General features: G+C 36.2%; 5 protein-coding genes and 1 pseudogene across 7 annotated transcripts in view; all 6 read left to right on the top strand.

The window, feature by feature from the left end:
• LOC104756815 (glutathione S-transferase U13-like) lies at nt 394–1,465 on the top strand. Its single transcript, XM_010479463.2, is given in 3 exon segments — nt 394–678; nt 680–760; nt 991–1,465. Coding segments are annotated over 3 exon segments (684 nt in total). The 5' UTR covers nt 394–432; the 3' UTR covers nt 1,348–1,465.
• LOC104759412 lies at nt 5,781–6,747 on the top strand (annotated as a pseudogene).
• Nucleotides 7,009–8,073, top strand: LOC104756814 (glutathione S-transferase U13-like). The gene is made up of 2 exons (XM_010479461.1): nt 7,009–7,378; nt 7,594–8,073. The coding sequence occupies exons 1-2, from the start codon at nt 7,052–7,054 to the stop codon at nt 7,945–7,947; spliced, it is 681 nt and encodes a 226-aa protein (XP_010477763.1). The 5' UTR covers nt 7,009–7,051; the 3' UTR covers nt 7,948–8,073.
• Nucleotides 8,334–11,463, top strand: LOC104756813 (tetratricopeptide repeat protein 38-like). 2 transcript variants are annotated; one of them, XM_010479460.2, is made up of 14 exons: nt 8,334–8,562; nt 8,903–9,055; nt 9,154–9,252; nt 9,396–9,497; nt 9,588–9,731; nt 9,845–9,939; nt 10,046–10,175; nt 10,252–10,356; nt 10,459–10,565; nt 10,641–10,692; nt 10,771–10,860; nt 10,953–11,037; nt 11,131–11,195; nt 11,291–11,463. In XM_010479460.2, exons 1-14 carry the CDS (start codon nt 8,467–8,469, stop codon nt 11,372–11,374), a joined length of 1,407 nt encoding a protein of 468 aa, XP_010477762.1. In that variant the 5' UTR covers nt 8,334–8,466; the 3' UTR covers nt 11,375–11,463. The 2 variants fall into 2 exon arrangements, with proteins under 2 accessions (XP_010477762.1, XP_019095160.1); XM_019239615.1 differs by lacking the exon at nt 8,334–8,562 and adding an exon at nt 8,718–8,810.
• On the top strand, nt 11,621–15,246 carry LOC104756812 (valine--tRNA ligase, mitochondrial 1-like). Its single transcript, XM_010479459.2, has 3 exons — nt 11,621–11,940; nt 12,031–14,901; nt 14,999–15,246. Exons 1-3 carry the CDS (start codon nt 11,651–11,653, stop codon nt 15,000–15,002), a joined length of 3,165 nt encoding a protein of 1,054 aa, XP_010477761.1. The 5' UTR covers nt 11,621–11,650; the 3' UTR covers nt 15,003–15,246.
• Nucleotides 16,350–21,350, top strand: part of LOC104756809 (TMV resistance protein N-like) — a 12,021-nt gene continuing 7,020 nt past the window's right edge. The window contains exons 1-4 of one of the 2 annotated variants that reach the window (XM_010479453.2): nt 16,350–17,013; nt 18,342–19,458; nt 19,539–19,949; nt 20,056–20,938. In XM_010479453.2, coding sequence (XP_010477755.1) covers nt 16,538–17,013; nt 18,342–19,458; nt 19,539–19,949; nt 20,056–20,938 — 2,887 coding nt within the window. In that variant the 5' untranslated portion in view covers nt 16,350–16,537. Of the gene's footprint in view, nt 17,014–17,599; nt 18,227–18,341; nt 19,459–19,538; nt 19,950–20,055; nt 20,939–21,350 lie in introns of those variants that run through there. The other variant, XM_010479454.2, reaches the window with a different exon arrangement.

The raw sequence follows: 21,350 nt of genomic DNA, 5'->3' as shown, positions 1-21,350 counted from the left end.
GACTTAAGAGTGACTTAAGGTGGGTCTGGATTTCTTTGACTGTGTGGCCGGCTGTGTTAAAGCGGCAGTTTAGAGAGACCAAAAGGTAAAGCATAAACGGCTACGTTTTTCGGCTTATACAACCTTAAGGCGGCAAAACCAATCTTGGATTTACTTAACAGTTCTAGGTTAGCACCCCCAATAAGACCCTGTTCCGACCAGGGCCTAAGTATTTGCTGCAGAGGTCAATATTAAAGCCATCGCTATTGCAGTAATAAAATAAAAATCAGCGTTCTAGACGACACCGCGTCACCGCCTTTGACTCTCACATGCAACTGGCTGACAATAATTACGACCCTTAATTCCACTTCTCTCCCTAACTCTCAACTCTCTATATAAACACACACTCACCTGAATGAATAGGTTTCAGATAAATAAAAACTAGGAGAAAACATGGCACAGAACGATACAGTGAAGGTGATAGGTTCTTGGTCAAGCCCTTTTGCACTTAGGGCACGAGTGGCTTTACACTTGAAATCTGTCAAGTACGAGTACTTGGACGAACCTTATGTTCTTAAGTCAAAGAGTGAACTCCTTATCAAGTCTAACCCCATCCACAAGAAAGTCCCTGTCCTCATCCATGGTGACGTCTCCATCTGTGAATCCCTTAACATCGTTCAGTACGTCGATGAAGCTTGGTCCCTCTGATCCTTCCATCCTTCCTTCTCAACCTTACGATCGCGCATCTGCTCGGTTCTGGGCTCAGTACGTTGACGACAAGGTAAACGAGTTTACACTCACTTCCATGGATACACATGCTCTGTTTTGCTAGTTAAAGTTTTTAAAATGCTCTGTTTTGCTTGTTGAAGTTTGAAACTTTGGTTCGTGAAGTCAAACTAAATGCTTAGATCTTTATATTCCAATAGAGATCTGACTGGAGATTAGAAACAGAGAAGAAATCAGATATTAAGTCAACTCAAGGGTTTTATGTTTATGTGTTGTATGAAACAGTGTTTCGGGTCATTAGATGCGGTGGCCGGAGCAAAAGACGACGAAGGGAGAAAGGCAGCGGCGGGAAAGCTGATGGAGTGTCTGGGGATACTAGAAGAGACGTTTCAGAAGAGCAGCAAAGGGTTAGGGTTCTTCGGAGGAGAAAACATAGGTTACATCGACATTGCATGTGGGACACTTTTAGGTCCGATCTCCGTGATCGAGGCGTTTTCTGGCGTCAAGTTTCTCCAAGAAGAGACAACACCAGGGTTAATGAAATGGGCAGAGAGGTTCAGGACCCATGAAGCTGTTAATCCGTACATGCCAAGTGTCGAAGAGTTGGTTGCATTCGCAAAGCAGAAGTTCAGCATTCAGTGAAGTGTAATGCTTCCAAATACCAAAGTCATGTGTGTGTGTGTGGAATGAATAAGATTTGTCTTCTTTGAGAGTTTTGTATGAAGTTCTCTGTATTTGCCTAATCATATGCCACTTTGGATTTTTCTTTCTTCTATTCTATCTCTCATCTCATGTGATTATTGGCTTAGGGCATCTCCAACAAGCCCTTAAAACTTCAAATTTTAAGATTTTTTGACAATCCAACAAGTTTTCAAATCTTCAAATTTTGAGAACCTCAAAACTACTTTTTTTATTTTCAGTTTAGTCCCTATATTTATGTCTTTCTTAAATAATTGTATAAAATTTAATTAAGAAAACTTAAGCACACTAAAATAAATTTAATAAACAAAATAAAAAATAAAAGAGGCTCATTTATCACTTTGGAATGCTTTGACTGATCACATATGGGAGCATTACGAAAATAATGCTTGATTAATTTGCTATTTTATATGTAACTTTGTAACATTTATACTGTACATGTAATTTATATTATCATGTAACCTTTATTATGTAATATTGTGTGTTGTATAATAAAATAAATAATATTTTGGGTTGTATAATAAATAAAATGTATGTTATATATTTATTTATTAGTTTTTGTAATTATTAGTGAATTTTGTAAATATTAAAGACTATATTACAAATTAATTAGTTTTTTTTTAAGGATTCATTATTGGAGCAAACCACTATCAAATCTTTATTTTGAAGATTTATTCTCTTCAAAATGAGGTGCCCTTAGGCTATGTGCAATGAGGTTGTTGAAAAAATTATTCAACTGCTTAATTACTGCAATGAGGGTGTTGAAGAAAATAAAAAATCTACGTGGATTCATTCTGGTTGAATCAATTCAACATGTTGATTTTTTGGGGCCCACAATCACATATGCTACGTTCTAACTTTTGTTTTTGTTTTTCTTTTTTTTTTGTCGAAAAGGAAAAAGGTTAGGAGAGAGAGACATGTGTTGTATTCTTATTGAAGAGTAAGATTTTCAAGATTTTTTTTTTTACTTTATTATTTCAAAATCAATTATTATGTAGTAAATATAATTTTTATAAAATAATTTTTATATCAAAATTTAACATTTTTTATACTCTATAAATAGAGACTTGGTTCATTTTATTCCGATACAAAAAAATCATCATTTCTAGTATATTTTTCGAATTCTTCTCTAATAAACTCTTGTTTATTTTATATTTTATAATTTTGTTATATTAAAATTTAGCTAAAAATATAAACTTTCAATTTTTAAAATAATAATGTAACTTTTATTAATTTTAATTATTATTATAAATATGTGTTTTCAAATTAAGTGAAAATAGTAGGGTAAGGTATTGAATTTTATTAAACAAAACTATTGGAGATGTTAAAATTGATTTGGGTGTTGAATGATTAGGTAGAAGAAAGAGAAAATGATGTGGAATGTTAAAAGTTGAGGTGGAGGGTGTTGAAAGAAAAAATCATTGTACATGGTCTTAGTGCGTCACTAATGAGTCTATGATAATATCAATTTAAGCATGTTTTTGTTTGTTATATAGATAGACTATGAAAACAAAACTGTATAATGCATTATAAAAAAATTAAGGCGTTAATTGTTTATTACTTTATTTTACTTAAAAAAACAAAATTGTACATTGTCCAAAAGGAGAGAAAAACCAAGTGAGACGTCACTAACAAGTAACAACAAAAGAGACGAACTCGTGTTAACTTAAAATGATTAATGACAACGACAAGGAAACTGCTGAAAAAGAAATCGGTGTCTATGTTATCTCAAATCATCCTAATGACCAGAACAGAGACGGAAGTGTTCGTATATAGAAAAGCTGCGATTTTTGAGGTAGAAGACGAAGCTCTGTGACTTTCGAAATGGAGAAGAAAACACTTACTCTTATTACGTTGTTAATTTTGTAACAGATATATGAAAATAAAAAATAATTAGTATAATCATTATTTCCAAGAGATAATTGTCAAATTCTTAAATATTTTTACTCTTATTATAAAGAGATGTTATGATAATTTTTGGTTAAATAATCTATATAATAATAACAATCCGAATAAATGCAACCAACAATTGTGTTTTTTAAATAATATATTTTGGATATTTTCTGAAAAGTCGTGATGGATCATTAGAATAGTTATTTATGAAAATTTACAACAGTTCACGGTAAAGTTGTGTTGATTGGATCATTCATATCTTTTGAAATCTATATATTTATCTGATTGAACTGTTTTCATTTTTTTGCCATGATACAAAATCAACTAAAATTTAAATTTCAACGATTTATACATTTTTCTAAATTATTTTCTAGCATTCATTCTTTTAAAAGTCAAGAAATTCCTCTAATTCTTGATTTACCAAAAGATTTTTGGAATGATGAATCTAATTTACATCTTTTAGTTCATTTTAAATATAAAAGTTTAATGAAAATACCTAGAGTATTTTTCCAAGATTTAGATGGATTACATAGTGAGTTTTTGGATTTGACATTTTAATATATTTAAACCCAATCCGAATAAATGCCACCAAAAGTTGTGTTTTTTTTAATCGTACATTTCGAATAATTTTTTAAAAAATTATGTAAAAAATTTAAATTGTATGTTTTACAAAAAGTTGCGATTGTTCATTGTAACGATTTTTTTGTAAAATTGCAACTGTTCATTGTAGTGTTGTGTTTATCCGAATATTCATATCTTTTGAAATCTATCTGTTTGAACTGTTTTCATTTTTTTGCCATGACACAAAATAATATAAAATTTTAATATCAACAGTTTTTACAGCTTTCTAAATTATTCTCTATCATTCATTCTTTTAAAAGTAAAGAAACTCTTCCAATTCTTGATTTAACAAAATATTTTTGGAATGATGAATCTAATTTACAACTTTTAGTTAATTTTAAATATAAAAATCTAATGTCTATATATAATAGCAATCCAAATAAATACCACAAAAAGTTGTGTTTTTTCAACCACCTTTTGGATATTATTTTAAAAAAATCTGTAGAAAAAAATAAATTGTGTGTTTTACAAAAAGTTGTGATTATTCATTTTAACGGTTTTTTTGTAAAGTTGCAACTGTTCATTGTAGAGTTGTGTTTATTCGAATATTCGTCTCTTTTAAAATTTAGATATATTTATCTTTTTGAACTGTTTTAATTTTTTTGCCATGACACAAAATAATATAAAATTTCAATATCAACAGCTTTTACAGCTTTCTAAATTGTTCTCTGGCATTCATTCTTTTAAAAGTAAAAATATTCCTCTAATTCTTGATTTAACAAAAGATTTTTGGAATGACGAATCTAATTTACAACTTTTAGTTAATTTTAAATAGAAAAATTTCATAAAAATACTTAGAGTTTTTTTTTCAAGAGTTAGATGGATTATATAATGAATTTTTGAATTTGACTTCTCAATATGGTAATAAAGATGTCTTCTATTTAAAAGCAGTTTATATGGGTTATTAGGTGAAATCAAGTGCAGACACAACATTTGCGATTTTTCATAGCACCTTTTCATAATTTTTTTTAAAAATTCAAACCGTTGTATCTCTTTATTGTAAAGTTGTGTCTTTTCACTATATTTTATTTATATCTTTTCATCACAACTTTTCGATCTAATAGGTGTGTCTATTCAAATATTCATGTCTTTTAGTCCATTTTATGTTGAAACTAAATAATAAAATATCTAATATTCAACGTTATTCTATAAACTAACTAAAATTTTAGAAATGATTATAGCAATAGAGAAATTTAATACAACTTAATATAGAATTTACAGTTGCGTCTATTTTTATCGTAACTTTTTGTTAAAAATTAGTTTAATATTTAAAAATAAGAATAACAATCTGAATAAATACGAATAACAGTTGCGACTTTGCTTAGTATTTTTTTGTAAGAAAATTGTTTTATCCTTTTTTAAAAACCCAAACAGTTGTATCTGTTCATTTCGGAGTTGTGTCTTTTCACTATATTTAATTCATATTTTTTCATCACAACTTTTCGTTCTAATAGGTGTGTCTATTTAAATAGTCATGTCTTTTGAACTTTCTATATATTTGTCTTTTTTATCAATAACTAACAAATCAATCGTTGAAACAAATTTTCCGTTTTTACATTTAATCTAAATAATTTGAATATTAATATCTAATATTCAACGTTATTCTATAATCTAACTAAAATTTTAGAAATAATTATAGCAATATAGGAATTTAATAAAACTTAATATAGAATTTATAGTTGTGTTGCATCTATTTATCGTAACTTTTCATTTTAAAATTATTTTAATATTTAAAATTTATACTTCTTTTGTTTCAAAATATAGGATGTTTAAGGTAAATGCACACATATTAAGATAATTTATTTTTCTTTTAAAAAGTATCATATATATTTAAGTTAAAAAAATTTCAACTAATCATAAAGATGACTGTAAGAAAAATGATTACAGATTATTAAATATATATTAAAATTCGCATGGAAAATTACAAAACATCTTATACTTTGAAACAAAAAAGAGAGGCCAAAATATCTTATATACTGAAACGGAGGGAGTATTATTTTGTTTTTAATTATATTTATTTAATAGAAAATTATATTTACTCATTACAACCATTTGTTCAATATTCTCAGTTAGGATTACTTTGTCATAATGATTTTTTTTAATTGTAACTTTACCATAATTCTTCATAAAAAAACCTTATATTTATAATACTTTAAACAATATTTTTTTGCAAAGTTGCGTCTATTCTGCATAATATTTTTTGTTATAAATTTTCATTTTGATGGTTGTGTTTTTTTGTAACAGTTTATGTTTAATGTTTATGTATTCAAACTATTTTATTACATTCAAATGATTTTATAATGTATAATTTTAAATTTTATTTATTTTTTTTCTAAAATATTTCTCCCTCGACATCACGGGGGGCCTGAGTCTTAGTTCTCTAAATAGCAAACAAACTAATAACATCATCAATATTTCTTGTGTGTAGATAGAGAAACCCAAAAAAAAAGAACTTATTTGTAATGGTAGTAGGAGCATCAAAAATTGGCGACCGTGGTGAGAAGAAATACAACTACAAGGACAAACGAAGATGATCCATGCCAAACAAAGATTGTGACAACTAACACAGATCTTGAGTTCCGTGAGGTTCTGTATCTTCCTTTAACACAAGGCTGCATCGTTTTTCAATTTGGAGTTGTTCAGTGTAAATTCAACTGACACAGACCGGTTTTTATTGGAAGAGCAAATACATCATTGCCCATGAAGACAAATACTTGAAGTGTATTTGGACATGTCTACCGTAAGGTCAAACTTGAGAATTTAGACACCAGTGAAAATATCGTTACTGTTGGTTATCTTGAAGTGTATCTTGGCCTCGAGACTGGTTAAGCACCTTAAGGCAATTCAATGACCAATCAAATAATAACATTTCTAACCTTATGTCCGCATAAATAAATATAATGGTATACAAATATATGAGTTACATAGGAAGTGGTTTTGTGATTCTTTTGGTGTTCATAGTTTATATAACTTGGTGTTCTAGAAGACACCGCGTCACCGCCTTTGACTCTCACATGCCACTAGCTGACGAGAATTACGACCCTTAATTCCACTTTTCTCCCTAACTCTCAACTCTCTATATAAACACACACTCACCTGAATAGGTTCAGATAAATAAAAACTAGGAGAAAACATGGCACAGAACGATACAGTGAAGCTGATAGGTGCTTGGTCAAGCCCTTTTGCCCTTAGGGCTAGAGTGGCTCTACACTTGAAATCTGTCAAGTACGAGTACTTAGACGAACCTGATGTTATTAAGTTAAAAAGTGAACTCCTTATCAAGTCTAACCCCATCCACAAGAAAGTCCCTGTCCTCATCCATGGTGACGTCTCCATCTGTGAATCCCTCAACATCGTTCAGTACGTCGATGAAGTTTGGTCATCTGATCCTTCCATCCTTCCGTCTCAACCTTACGATCGCGCATATGCTCGGTTCTGGGCTCAGTACGTCGACGACAAGGTAAACGAGTTTACACTCATTTCCATGGTCATGGATCTATGTTACACATGCTCTGTTTTGCTTGTTAAAGTTTGAAACTTTGGTTCGTGAAGTCAAACTAAATGCTTAGATCTTGATATTCGAATATAGATCTGAGTGGAGATTAGAAACAGAGAAGATATCAGATGTTAAGTCAACAACTCAAGAGTTTTATGTTCATGTGTTGTATGAAACAGTGTTTCGAGTCGATAAATGCGGCGGCGGGAGCAAAAGACGAGGAAGGGAGAATGGTGGCGGCGGGAAAGCTGATGGAGTGTTTGGGGATAGTAGAAGAGACGTTTCAGAAGAGCAGCAAAGGGTTAGGGTTCTTCGGAGGAGAAAACATAGGGTACCTCGACATTGCATGTGGAACACTTTTAGGTCCAATCTCCGTGATTGAGGTGTTTTCCGGCGTCAAGTTTCTCCAAGAAGAGACAACACCCGGGTTGATGAAATGGGCAGAGAGGTTCAAGACCCATGAAGCTGTTAAGCCGTACGTGGCAAGTGTCGATGAGTACGTCGCGTTCGCAAAGCTGAAGTTTCCAAAGTAATGTGTGTGTGGGGGGAGGGAAATAAATAAATGAACGAGTGAATAAGATTTGTCTTCTTTGAGAGTTTCGTATGAAGTTCTCTATGTATTTGCCTAATCATAAATGCCACTTTGGATTTTTCTTTCTTCTATTCTATCTCTCATGTGGGTTAGTTGGCTTTCTTTTTTTTTTTTGGCTTAGTGCGTCACTAATATGAGTCTATGATAATTATCTATTTAAGCATGTTTATGTATAAAAACTTTGGCGTTAATTGTTTATTTTACTAAAATAACAAAATTGTACATTATCCAAAAGTAGAGAAAATGCCAAAGTGAGACGTCACTCATATAACAAAAGACACGAACTCGTGTTAGCTTAAAATGATTAATGACAACGACAAGGAAACTGCTGAAAAAAAAATCGCTGTCTATATTATATTATCTGAAATCATCCTAATCCAAAACAGAGACGGAAGTGTTCGTATATAGAAAAGCTGCGATTTTTGAGGTAGAAGACGAAGAAAGCTCTGTGACTCTTGAAATGGAGATGAAAACACTTAGATGTGTTCGGTGGGGTTACGAAGTTAATACCTTTTCTGATGATTGCATCCACGCAATTAACTCCTATTTCCAGCAGGTTAAAATCTTTGATTACCACCATCTTTAGTTACAGACATGTCTCATGAATTCGATTTTGAACATTTTTTATGATCGATTGGTTTACAGGGCTTGAGATGCGAATTGAGATTTTTTGTTTTATTCTTTGGTATATAGGAAAAGTATCAATTTTGATTCTTTTATCGGATTTATGAATAGGGTTTGATCATTTTTATGAGTCTTGACCCATTATGTAGCTCAATTTTGGGGGTTTCTAATTACTATATTGTGGGTAGCTTCTGCTGTCTCTTAAAAGTTTCCATCTTTGTAATTTATCTCAGTTCATTCTTGTTGTTGATCATGTTCTGTTGTTTATGAAGGTTCTTATCTATGGGAGGAATAGGAAAGTGATTCTAGAAGCACCAATCTACGATAAAGATTGTGTTTTGGGCAATATATTAGCTGCTCATTACCTTTCTTCATCTGATCATTCCAGAGCTAATTCATTCGTTGAAGCTGCCACATCTAATCTCGTGAGTCTTATTATTTTCCACTGCCTTATAGTTCATATTCTACTTTGGTTTTTGGGGTAATATCTTGAAGTTTAGGGTTTTGTTCCTTTGTTTTTCAGGAACAATCTACACCTTATGAGAAAGCAGTTTTTGAGGCTGTTATTTACCTGATCTCTGCGGACAGGGATGATGACTTGGCTTTTGAAATGCACACCGAGGTTGGTTCTCAGATGTTATTCTAGAGTCTATCTGACACCAATACAACGATGTTGGTTTGGGATGCAAAATCTAGTGGCTGTATGATTCCAATGAAACTTGTTGTTTGAGTCACTTTTTTTATAATCCAAATTGTTGGTGGCAGCTACTTAAAAGATTCCCAAAGGATTTGGCCTCTCTGAAGAGAGCACAGGTTTTATGTTTCTACATGGGGCAACCTGAACCCTTTTTGGGGCTTGTTCAGCAGGTAATTTAGTTCTAATTGAATTGATGTTTCAGTAAAATGATTTCACCATCTAAGGCCATTAATGTTGATTGTATCTGCTTGGTATTGTAGGTTCTACCTGTGAATCAAGAAGAAAGTTACATACACGGTATGCTTGCGTTCCCATTGTTAGAACTTGGTCGAATGGAAGAAGCTGCTGCAGCTTCCAGAAAAGGCTATGAGATAAACAAAGAAGACGCCTGGGCACATCACTGTGTGAGTTTCTCTAACAATTTTGACATAACATAAAACACTTGCATCCTTTATTCTCAGTTTCCATTCAAAACTTATCACTCAGTAGTTCTTTACTGATAATATTTTGGTTATAGTTATGTCATGTTCTTCAACATGAATGTCGTTTTAAAGAAGCTGTGGAGTTCATGGAAGAACGTTCAGAGTCTTGGCCTCCTTGCTCATCTTTCATGTAAAGCATTTCTCACTTACTTGAAGGCTCTCACATATTATCAAGCTCTTCTCTTATCATTTAGAATCCCTAATAAATTTTATTTAAACATGGATCAAATTATTAGGTATACGCACAATTGGTGGCATGTTGCTCTTTGTTACTTGGAAGGAGGGGCACCATTGAGTAAAGTAGAGGAGATTTATGATGATCACATCTGGAAAGAACTGGAGAAAGACGATGCCGTTCCTCCTGAAGTAATTATCCATTCAATTTCAGAAATTTATGCTTTTGCTTCCTCTATCCAATATTCAACTGTCTGCAACTCTTTAGGTTTATCTCAATGCATTGGGCTTGTTGCTGCGTTTAGATGTAAGAGATGCTCTTGATGGTTTTGGAGACCGTCTCAAAGTTGTTGCAGTTCGTTTAACTGATCAGGTAAGCCATGCAATAGTGATATATCATCCCATGTCGTTTGCAGTTTCAAGTTATCCTGTTCAATAGGTTTTATTCCTCTGCCACTTGCTTTTAACATGTCAGGCAAACTGGTATTTGGAGTGGCACCTCGATATATTGATTGTTTGGGCATTAGCAAAGGTTGGAGAGACTTCAAGAGCTCATGAATTACTTGAGGGTCTGAAGTTCCGGTTAGTATGAATTTATTTTCTTCTACTGTTTCTAACTGATACCGGATTTGTCGTCAACCTGTGTCCTACTTGCAGATTATCAAAGATGAATACGAAGAAACAACAAGTGATGCAGAAAGGGATTCAGGTTTGGTTTATTCCCCCCTCTTTGATCATCTTTTTCACTATAACTACTAACTCAATATCAGTTTTGTTTTCATATCAGCTCGGGGAAGCTGTGTATGAGTTCGCGAGGGGAAACTACAAAGAGGCTTTAGAACTACTCGGGTCAGAGTTTAACGTCATTGGTTACAAGGTAAACTAAACCTCTAGCATCTAACTCACGAAATTTCTTGATCAACACCTTTTTGATGGTTCTTTTTAAAACTGTTTGATGATTAATAATAGATCGTCGGGGCATCAGATGAACAGATAGATGTTTTCAACGAAATGTGGTGCCAGCTGCTGCTAAAGACAGGCCAATCCTCGACTGGTATGGCTTGTTTGTAGACTCAGTATAGTTGGATATTCATCTTGTTTAGTGTTATATAACAACAATAAAAGCTATTGGCTCTGATGTATGCAGCGGAAGAAGTGATCAGAAAGAAGCTTAAGGTCAGAGATGGTGTTCCCTTCATCTGGCGTTTACTGGTAAGATAATACTTGCATTCATTTTTTTTTTTTTATCATATTGTCAACAATGGGGTTTTTGGTTTTGCAATGAGAGTAATTTTTTGTGGTGACAGGAGAAGAGTTACATTATGGAAGGCAATGCAGAGGCTAGGAGTGCAGGAGACAGAGCTAAGACACTGGAATCTTCTAATTTCTAAACTCTTCTTTAAAAACCAAAATAATGACTTAATACAATATTGTACATGTTTTTTAATAAATACAAAAAGAGTAAAATCTTTTTTTGTTTTTTAACTCGTGTGTATATCTTTCTACATATTTTCTAAATTCCCATAACTGTCAAATTTTCCATATTTCTCTTTTACATTTAGTAACGCCTTTTCACTAACCCTACCTAGCTTTTGCGTTTGTAGTACTCTATAACATTCGTGTCTGCTTCACAAATCACAGAAGATACTTTGACAAAAAAAATCTTGATGTCCGAAGAAGCGGAGAAGAAGAAGATGGATATGGAGATGGAACGGAAATTGAGGAACCAAGAGAAGGCTAAAGAAAAAGAGATGAAAAAGCAGAAAGCTTTGGAGAAAGCAAAGCTCAGAGAAGTTGTCAAGTCAGCAAAACCTAAAACAAAAATTGCAGAGAAGAAGATTGGCAAAGAAGATGAAGAAGAAGAAGAGTTCTTAGATCCGGAAACTCCTATTGGCGAGAAGAAGAGGTTATCTTCACAGATGCCCAAAGAATACAATCCTTCTGCTGTGGAGAAATCGTAAGTCCTCTCTATAACCCTAATTATTCTCTGATTTTTGGATTCACCAATTGTTTAAATCTGAGCTCTGTTTGTTGTTTTTGTGTTCAGATGGTATGAATGGTGGGAGAAATCTGAGTTTTTCAAGGCTGATGCTACGAGTTCCAAACCACCGTTTGTGATGGTTCTTCCTCCTCCTAATGTTACAGGAGCATTGCATATTGGTCACGCACTAACATGTGCAATGGAGGACACACTGATTCGTTGGAAGAGGATGTCTGGCTTTAATGCTTTGTGGGTTCCCGGGTTTGACCATGCTGGTATTGCTACACAGCTTGTGGTAGAGAAAAATCTTACCCGTGAAACAGGAAAGACCAGGCATGACTTTGGCCGTGAGGAATTCTTGAACCATGTGTGGCAGTGGACAGAGAATAAAAGTGGTACAATCAAATCACAGCTACGTCGTATGGGCTCATCTCTTGATTGGTCCCGTGAGTGTTTTACGATGGACGAGCAACGATCAAAGGCTGTCACTGAGGCCTTTGTAAGGTTACACAAGGAAGGGCTTATCTACAGGGATCTCCGGCTGGTTCATTGGGACTGTTTCCTTAGCACTGCCCTTTCTAAGCGTGAGGTTGAGCATATTGACATCAAAGGAAGAACACTAGTGAAAGTCCCTGGGTATGAGAAACCAGTTGAATTTGGTCTTATCACTTCATTTGCTTACCCTCTCGAGAGAGGAGGCGGTGAGGTTGTTGTTGCCACTACTAGGATCGAGACTATGCTCGGCGATACCGCCATCGCTATTCATCCCGCTGATTCAAGATACAAGCACCTGCACGGAGAGTTTGCTGTGCATCCCTTCAATGGGCGGAAGCTACCAATCATCTGCGATGAGATAGTTGTTGATCCTAATGTTGGTACTGGTTGTCTTAAGATAACTCCAGCACATGACACCGATGATTTCGATGTAGGAAGGCGCCACAATCTGAAGGTCATCAACATTTTCACTGATGATGGAAGAATCAACACGAATGGTGGGCCTGAATTCACAGGGATGCCACGCTTTGCCGCTCGTGAAGCTCTTGTTGAAGCTCTGCGTAAGAAGGGGCTGTACAGAGGTGAGAAAAACAACGAGATGAAAATTGGAATTTGCTCAAGAAGTGGTGATGTTGCTGAGCCTATGATGAAACCTCAGTGGTACGTGAGTTGCAGCGTGATGGCAAAGGAGGCTCTTGATGTTGCCGCCGACGGGAAGATCGAGTTTATTCCGAAGCAGTACTCTGCAGAATGGAGAAGATGGCTAGAGAACATTCATGACTGGTGCATCTCGAGACAGCTTTGGTGGGGACATAGAATACCGGCATGGTACGCCACTTTAGAAGAAGACCAAATTAAGGAAGCAGGTGCTTACAACGACCATTGGGTTGTTGCTAGAACCGAGGAAGAAGCTCGTAAAGAGGTTGCACATAAATTTGCTGGGAAGAAGTTGTTGGAGCTCTCCCAAGATCCTGATGTGCTTGACACCTGGTTTTCTTCTGGACTCTCTCCGTTATCTGTTTTTGGATGGCCAGATGAAACTGAGGACTTGAAAGCTTTCTATCCAACGTCTGTTCTTGAAACTGGACATGACATTCTGTTTTTCTGGGTTGCTCGTATGGTTATGTTAGGAATGAAAGTGGGTGGTGGGGATGTTCCCTTCAGGAAGGTTTTTTTGCATCCCATGATACGTGATGCACATGGCCGCAAGATGTCAAAGTCTCTTGGAAATGGCATTGATCCGCTTGAAGTCATTAACGGTGTCACTCTTGCTGATCTACACGCCAGGTTAGAAAATGGAAACCTGGATCCGAAGGAGCTGGTTGTTGCCAAGGAGGGACAGGTGAAGGATTTTCCAAATGGTATAGAGGAATGTGGCACTGACGCTCTACGATTTGCGCTTGTATCCTACACGTCCCAGTCTGATAAAATCAACATGGATGTCCAACGAGTTGTTGGTTACCGCCGTTCGTGTAATAAACTGTGGAACGCCGTCAGATTTGGGATGATGAATCTTACCGAGGTCTATACTCCTCCTGTGCAAACTCTAAGCCCTGAAACCATGCCCTTCAGCTGCCAATGGATCCTTTCTGTACTAAATAAGGCAATATCAAAGACAGTGGATTCCTTGAATGCTTTTGAGTTATCGGATGCTGCCGACACAGTGTATGCCTGGTGGCAGAGCCAGTTTTGTGATGTATTTATTGAGGCAATTAAACCTTATTTTTTTTCTGAAAACGCAAGCAGGACTCTTGCACAAGATGCTCTATGGGTGTGTCTTGAAACTGGTTTGAGATTGCTGCATCCATTTATGCCTTTTGTTACAGAAGAGCTGTGGCAGCGGTTGCCTTCATCGCAAGACTGTGAACGGAAGGCGTCTATCATGATATGTGACTACCCATCTCCCGTAGAAAAGTGGACAAACGAGAAGGTGGAAACCGAAATGGACATGGTTCTGGCGACTGTGAAAACTCTTAGGGAAATGAGAGCTGAAGAGCCTCTAAAGAGCCAGGGGAATGGAAAATTGCATGCGTTTGCTCTGTGTGGAAATGCTTTAACACTGGGGATAGTGAAATCCCTTGAGCTGGAGATCAGAACTCTTGCAAAGCTCTCATCCTTTGAGGTTATGTTGAGTGGAGAAGACAAAGCAGCCGAAGCTGGATCAGCTGTTGGAAAGATGGTGAACGAGAGCCTCAAAGTGTATCTCAAAGTGGAGGGAGCAGAAATTAATGCAGAAGCTGAACGTGAGAAAACCATGAACAAGATAAAAGAAATTGAAAAGCAACAGGAGAAGTTGCAGAAGAGTATGGGTGCTAGTGGGTACGAAGAGAAGGTCCCTGCAAACATAAAGGAAGACAATTTGAGGAAGCTCGCAAAGCTTATTGAACAACTCCGATTCTTGAAGGGTGATGACGATATTGTTTCAGAGACATCAATTACAAGGTAGAAACTCTTATTAACGAGATGGAACTTGCAGATTGGATTAGTAGTACATATGTAGTGTGTTGGGATGATATTAACGTAATTGTTGGTTATGCAGCTAAATGGAGTGTGGACAATTTAGAAATCAATAGGTGGAAGAAGCTATGGAATGGAACAAGGCTGTTGCTGCTTCTATTACTACTGTAGTACTGTTCAAAATTCTTTATATGCCCGATACAATGTCTCAAGACTTTATCAAACAGTTTGTGATTTGTGTTTGCTCTGTTCTGCTTATGATGTAGTTTTGTAACGTATTGTGACCCACCAATTATTTTCATTATTATCTTGACAAACTTTTTCTTCATATCATCACATTTACAATTACATGTATGCAAGTATATGTCTTCTTCTGCTCTTCTTCTTTGTCTTCTTCATCTTCTTATCGGCTGAAACAATTCGACTTAGCATTACAGTCCTATCAGCTGAACCTGTACCACAGGCAAAAACAGAATGCTCTAAATAACTGTAATCATACTAATTTTACATATTCTATGTAACAGTGTGGTGAACGTTGCCAAAGAGAAGGAGAAGGAGCCAATATTCAAATCATGTAGGGGGACCAGAAGGCAACAAGGTTGAAAACGTTGGAACTCTATTGTTATTATCAACTCAACATATAGCACCATTCCAAAAATATCTATGTTACACACACCCTCTATAACATAAAAAGAAATGAAGATACTGTAGATGCATATGTTCTCCTAGATCTCAAATAAAAAAGCTAAAAATATAAGATGGCCACAAGAGTTTTTAATTATGTAAGAAAGAAGGCGACACCATATGACACAGGTAACTATATAATTTGTTGAGCTGAGCTTGGCACCGCAACATACATTTGTGTTCAGTCACTCTTAGCCTAGACTAGAACTAGAAGTTTTTATTTGTATTGGTATTATGTATGTCATCCCAAAGGTAGAGAAGAGCATTGCTGTAAGAAAATTTTAACAGTAATACAAACCTGTTGCTAGTAGAAATTCATGAGGATGAAAATCTAGGCTTTGAATTTGCCCTTCATGACTCTTAAACTCAGTCAACAGTTTCCCAGCTGTTAAATCCCACACCTGGTAAAGACAAGCTGCATATCAGATCCATTAAACATATCAGAAATCATTAAACATGTTGATATGAAAGTTAACTTCTATAGTTAGATTATATTTAAAGATAAAATTCGATGGCTAGTAGTAATTAATTAAGAAGATGATTTTTGTGTTAACCATGGAACTCTGTAAAACGTTTCATGTCATGTCCACTGTTTTATAATATGACGAATTCCATCTTTTAAGAGTCAATGCGTTAGAAAAGTAAAACAAGAACTGTGAAGTGTGTGGTTTAGCACTAACTATAACTATAAGTAGTAACTAAAGCTAATTAAGGCCTTTAGCCGACAAAAACAAATGAAGAAGCTTTCTCTCCATTGTCACGACAAGAATATGTCTTTAAAAGTTAATATAGCACTGTGTGCCGTTTAGGAAATGGGCATGTCCATTGTTTTTGGCTATAATATAAGAAGCTTTGTCTCCTGCTTCACGTAAAGAATTACTCTGCAACTTTTCCATCTTTTTCCAGAAGTTGATTTCGAAAGAGGAAAGAATCGGAGATGAGGAAGACCGGTGATGTTTCCGATCCACGTTCGAGGCTCAAGTGGGATGTATTCCTCAGTTTCCAAAGAGACACGCACCACAAATTCACAGAGCGTCTCTATGAAGTGCTCGTCAAGGAACAGGTCCGGGTTTGGAACGTTGATGTGGAACGTGGGAATCATGATGAGCTCGGTGCAAGTCTCCAGGAGGAGGCTATGGAGGACTCGGCCGCTATAGTCGTCGTCTTATCTCCTAACTATGCTAAATCTTACGTGTGCCTTGAAGAGTTAGCCAAGATCTACGATCTGAAAACGTCGCTTGGTCGCGTGGTGTTACCGATCTTTTACGAGGTTGAACCCTGGATATTTAGGAAACAGAACGGTCCTTTCGAGATGGAATTTGAAGAGCACTTGAAAAGATTCAGCGTAGAGAAGATACAGCGATGGAAGAGAGCCATGAATTTAATCGGAAACATCTCCGGATTTGTTTTCAGGTAACTTCATCTCTAATCTTACTCCTCACGCAACCTCTGCATTTATAATAATAATTTTGAAAACCTGAAAACATTTTATATCATATGTTTGGTATTATATCATTCAAGATCATGCAGCTATCTTTTCTTTGATTATCTTCCCTAAGACATGGTCTCCAAAACTAAAGAAGTAAAGATGAAACAGAGTTAGTTGACCTAGCTTTGTTCTTATTTTCTTCCAGTCTTTTGGACTTTTTTATGTTCTCCGGATCTTTTAAGTTTCTTGAGAAATCATCTTTTCGTTTTATTTCCTATCAGTACTCATCAACTTCACCTTTACTAACACCCACATGTTCATAACCTGACTTGTCAACTCCTAAAACCAAATTGTATTCAATTAAGCTAACAGTCAAATATGATAAGTTCAAGGAAATTGTGACACTAGTCACCAACTACGTGTCGTTCTTACTAGTGTCACAACTACGTGTCGTTCTTACTGACTATGGTACATGAAACTGCGTGACGTTTTTGAATTAGAGAAAAGGCGTTGACGTTGGTCCACAACTCTACAAGACTGAAAAGGCAAAATCGAGACTTTTGTTTTACATGAGCAACAAATTATTAGATAGTGAGTTAATGACTGACAGTCCCAAACATATTTCTAAAAAAAAAAGCCAAAATTTAAAAAAAAAATCTCAATCTGAAAAGCCAAAAGAGGATTCTGGAGATTTTTTTGTTGATCGTGAGATCGAAGTTGAGAGATGGAGACTGAAGTGGTTACAAAGCCGCACAGGCTCAAGTATGACGTCTTTCTCAGCTTCCGAGGAGAAGACACGCGTCACAACATCACAGAGCGTATCTATGACGCGCTCAACCGCAAGGAGAAGGTTCGGGTCTTCCGCGACAACGAAGGTATGGAACGAGGTGATGAGATCGCTCCGAGTCTAGTCGCAGCCATGGAAGACTCTGCTGCTTCCGTCGTCGTTTTATCACCTAGGTACGCTGATTCTCACTGGTGCCTTGATGAATTAGCTACGCTCTGTCATCTTAGAGCTTCTCTGAAACGTCCGATGATACCTATTTTTTATGAGGTCGATCCTTCTCATGTCCGCAAGCAAAGCGATCATTTCGTTAAGGATTTTGTGAAACACTCGAAACGATTTGGTGAGGATAAGATTGAGAGATGGAGAGATGCTATGAAATTAGTTGGGAATCTCTCTGGTTTTGTTTGGAGGTAGGAGACATGATCTCATCTGCATTTATAATCATGTTAGACATACTCATAGATGATGAATTGAATTTAGGATGTTAGTGATCACTGATGTGGTGTGTTTTTTGGAATTTGGCAGAGAAGACTCGGTTGATGATGACATGATTGGGCTTGTGGTGAAGAGAGTTTTAGCTGAAGTGAGCAATACACCAGAGACAGTGGGAGAATACACTGTTGGGCTGGAATCACGTGTCAAGGATTTGATGGATGTGTTTGATGTTGAATCCAGCTCTGGAGTTCAAGTCCTGGGGCTTTACGGTATGGGTGGTATTGGGAAGACGACTCTTTCAAAAGCTTTCTATAACAAGATCATTCGGAACTTTAGCCGCAGAGTTTTCATCAAAAATGTTAGAGAAAGATCATCGGACCAAGACGGCTTAGTCAATCTACAAAAAGAGTTTATCAGTGTACTTACTTCTTCGGCACCTCAAATAGACGATGTTGAGAGAGGTCGGGAGAAGATCAAAGAATATGTTCCTGAGAAGAAGATTCTTGCGGTTTTGGATGATGTTGATAACATAGACCAGGTTGGTGCGCTGGTTGGTGAAATAGGATGGTATGGTGAAGGAAGTCTTATAGTCATCACTACCAGAGATGAAGAGATTCTGAGTAGGCTCTCAGTGAAACTACGATATGAGGTCAAGTGCTTGACTGAGGAGCAGGCATTGAAGCTGTTTAGTTATCATTCACTACGAAAGGAAAAACCGACAGAGAGTTTACTGGACTTGTCCAAGAAGATTGTCAAGATATCTGGATTCTTGCCACTGGCTGTTGAAGTGTTTGGTTCTCTTTTGTATGACAAGAAGGAAGTAAAGGAATGGCAAATTCAACTGGAGAAGCTGAAAAATACCCAACCAGATAATCTTCAGGATGTGTTGGCCCTGAGCTACGAATCTTTAGACGATGAAGAAAAGAAAGTATTCCTCGACATTGCGTGTCTCTTTCTCAGAATGACAATTTCAAAAGAAGAAATTGTTGAGGTACTGAAAGGATGTGGGTTTAACGCTGAGGCTGCTCTTAGTGTCCTAAGACAGAAATCTCTTGTTAAGATATTTTCAGACGATACTCTTTGGATGCATGATCAGATTAGAGACATGGGTAGGCAAATGGACCTTACAGAAATTCCCGGTGATCCTAGAATGCGAAGTAGACTCTGGGATCGTTCTGAAATTATGACCTTATTGAACAATATGAAGGTATTTATATCTACAGTTGTATATATCATTTGTATTTGACTTCCATCCTCATGATCTTTTTTTTTGTAATGTGATAACAGGGAACATCATCCATCCAAGGAATTGTATTTGACTTCAGAAAGAAGTCTGCTTGGGACCCGACTGCAGAGGATATTGCGTTGAGGAATCTGCAGAGCAATCCGGGGATCAAATCTCTGTATAGTTACCTGAAGAATAAATTTATATCATCTGAAGAAGAGGAAAAGCCAAAATGTTACGAAAGCACCATTCGGGTAGAGCCTTTCGTACCAATAAATAAGTTGAGACTTCTTCAGATTAATCATGTGAACCTGGAAGGAAATCTAAAACTCCTTCCATCTGAACTCAAGTGGATACAGTGGAAAGGTTGCCCATTAGAAAATATCCCTTCGGATTTTCTTGCTGGGCAACTTGCTGTTCTTGATCTTTCAGAGAGTAGAATAAGACGAATCCAGAGTATGCGTAGCAAAGGGGTAAGGCTTTTTTATTTCCTCAAAGGCCTATACTAGGGCAAGTATATATATATACAGAGTTTAAGTTAGAGTCTCACTGCTAAAAATAGTTATTTCTGATTTTCAGGTTGATGAGAACTTGAAGGTTTTAAATTTGCGTGGCTGCCACAGCTTAGAAGCCGTTCCTGATTTGTCAAACCATAAAGCCTTAGAGAAGCTTGTTCTTGAGCGATGCAACCTCCTGGTGAAGGTTCCTAGATCAGTTGGTAATCTAAAAACATTACTTCAGCTAGACCTCAGAAACTGTTCAAATCTTTCTGAATTTCTTGTGGATGTTTCTGGGCTGAAGCGTCTTGAAAAACTTTTCCTCTCTGGCTGTTCAAATCTGAGTGTGTTACCAGAAAACATTGGTGCCATGCCATGTTTGAAAGAGCTCCTTCTTGATGGACCTGCAATAAAGAAGTTACCAGAATCCATTTACCGCCTCGAAAATCTTGAAAAGCTTAGTCTAAAGAGTTGCAGATCTATTAAAGAGCTATCTTTGTGCATAGGAACATTGACATCGCTGGAAGAGTTATATCTTGATGGCACTGCATTGCAAAATCTTCCGACTTCTATTGGATATCTAAAAAATCTCCAGAAGCTACATCTGATGCATTGTGCATCCCTTTCTAAGATACCTGACACTATTAATGAGCTCAAATCATTAAAGGAATTATTTGTCAATGGAAGCGCATTGGAGGAGCTACCTCTAAACCCTGGTTCATTGCAATGTCTGACTGACTTCTCAGCAGGAGGTTGCAATCTTCTGAAACAGATTCCGAGTTCAATTGGTGGTTTAAATTCTCTTCTTCAGATACAGTTGGATAGGACCCCGATTGAAACTCTACCAGAGGAGATTGGTGCATTGCACTTTATTCGCAAACTTGAGTTGAGAAACTGTAAATCTCTGAAGTTTCTACCTGAATCAATCAGAGATATGGACACACTCCAGAGCTTATATCTTGAAGGCTCTAACATAGAGAAACTGCCGGATGATTTTGGCAAGCTGGAAAACCTACTCGTACTCCGAATGAACAACTGTAAAAAGCTTAAGAGGCTTCCTGAATCATTTGGAGACTTGAAATCACTTCACCATCTGTCTATGCAAGAAACTTCGGTGACAAAGTTGCCAGAAAGTTTTGGGAACCTTTCAAATCTAAGGGTATTGAAGATGTTGAAGAAACCTCTTTTTAGAAGTTTTGAAAGTGAAGAACCTCATTTTGTGGAAGTACCAAATTCGTTCTCAAACCTCTTGTTGCTTGAGGAAATGGATGCTCGTAGTTGTGGAATAGCCGGTAAAATCCCAGATGTTGTTGAGAAGATGTCGTCTGTGAAAATACTGAATCTCGGGAATAATTATTTTCACAGCCTTCCATCTAG

This window comes from Camelina sativa, chromosome 17 (genome assembly GCF_000633955.1).
Source record: "Camelina sativa cultivar DH55 chromosome 17, Cs, whole genome shotgun sequence".
NCBI lineage: Eukaryota > Viridiplantae > Streptophyta > Magnoliopsida > Brassicales > Brassicaceae > Camelina > Camelina sativa.
The sequence above is the reverse complement of the archived record's forward strand: the minus strand, read 5'-3'. Positions and strand labels throughout refer to the sequence as shown.

Coding starts and splice junctions, on each gene's coding strand:
- LOC104756814 (XM_010479461.1), top strand. CDS start 7,052: ATGGCACAGAACGATACAGTGAAGCTGATAGGTGCTTGGTCAAGCCCT. Junction 7,379..7,593: donor CTCAGTACGTCGACGACAAG/GTAAACGAGTTT, acceptor TGTATGAAACAG/TGTTTCGAGTCGATAAATGC.
- LOC104756813 (XM_010479460.2), top strand. CDS start 8,467: ATGGAGATGAAAACACTTAGATGTGTTCGGTGGGGTTACGAAGTTAAT. Junction 9,498..9,587: donor TTTTGGGGCTTGTTCAGCAG/GTAATTTAGTTC, acceptor TTGGTATTGTAG/GTTCTACCTGTGAATCAAGA. Junction 11,196..11,290: donor CCTTCATCTGGCGTTTACTG/GTAAGATAATAC, acceptor TTGTGGTGACAG/GAGAAGAGTTACATTATGGA.
- LOC104756812 (XM_010479459.2), top strand. CDS start 11,651: ATGTCCGAAGAAGCGGAGAAGAAGAAGATGGATATGGAGATGGAACGG. Junction 11,941..12,030: donor CCTTCTGCTGTGGAGAAATC/GTAAGTCCTCTC, acceptor TTTTGTGTTCAG/ATGGTATGAATGGTGGGAGA.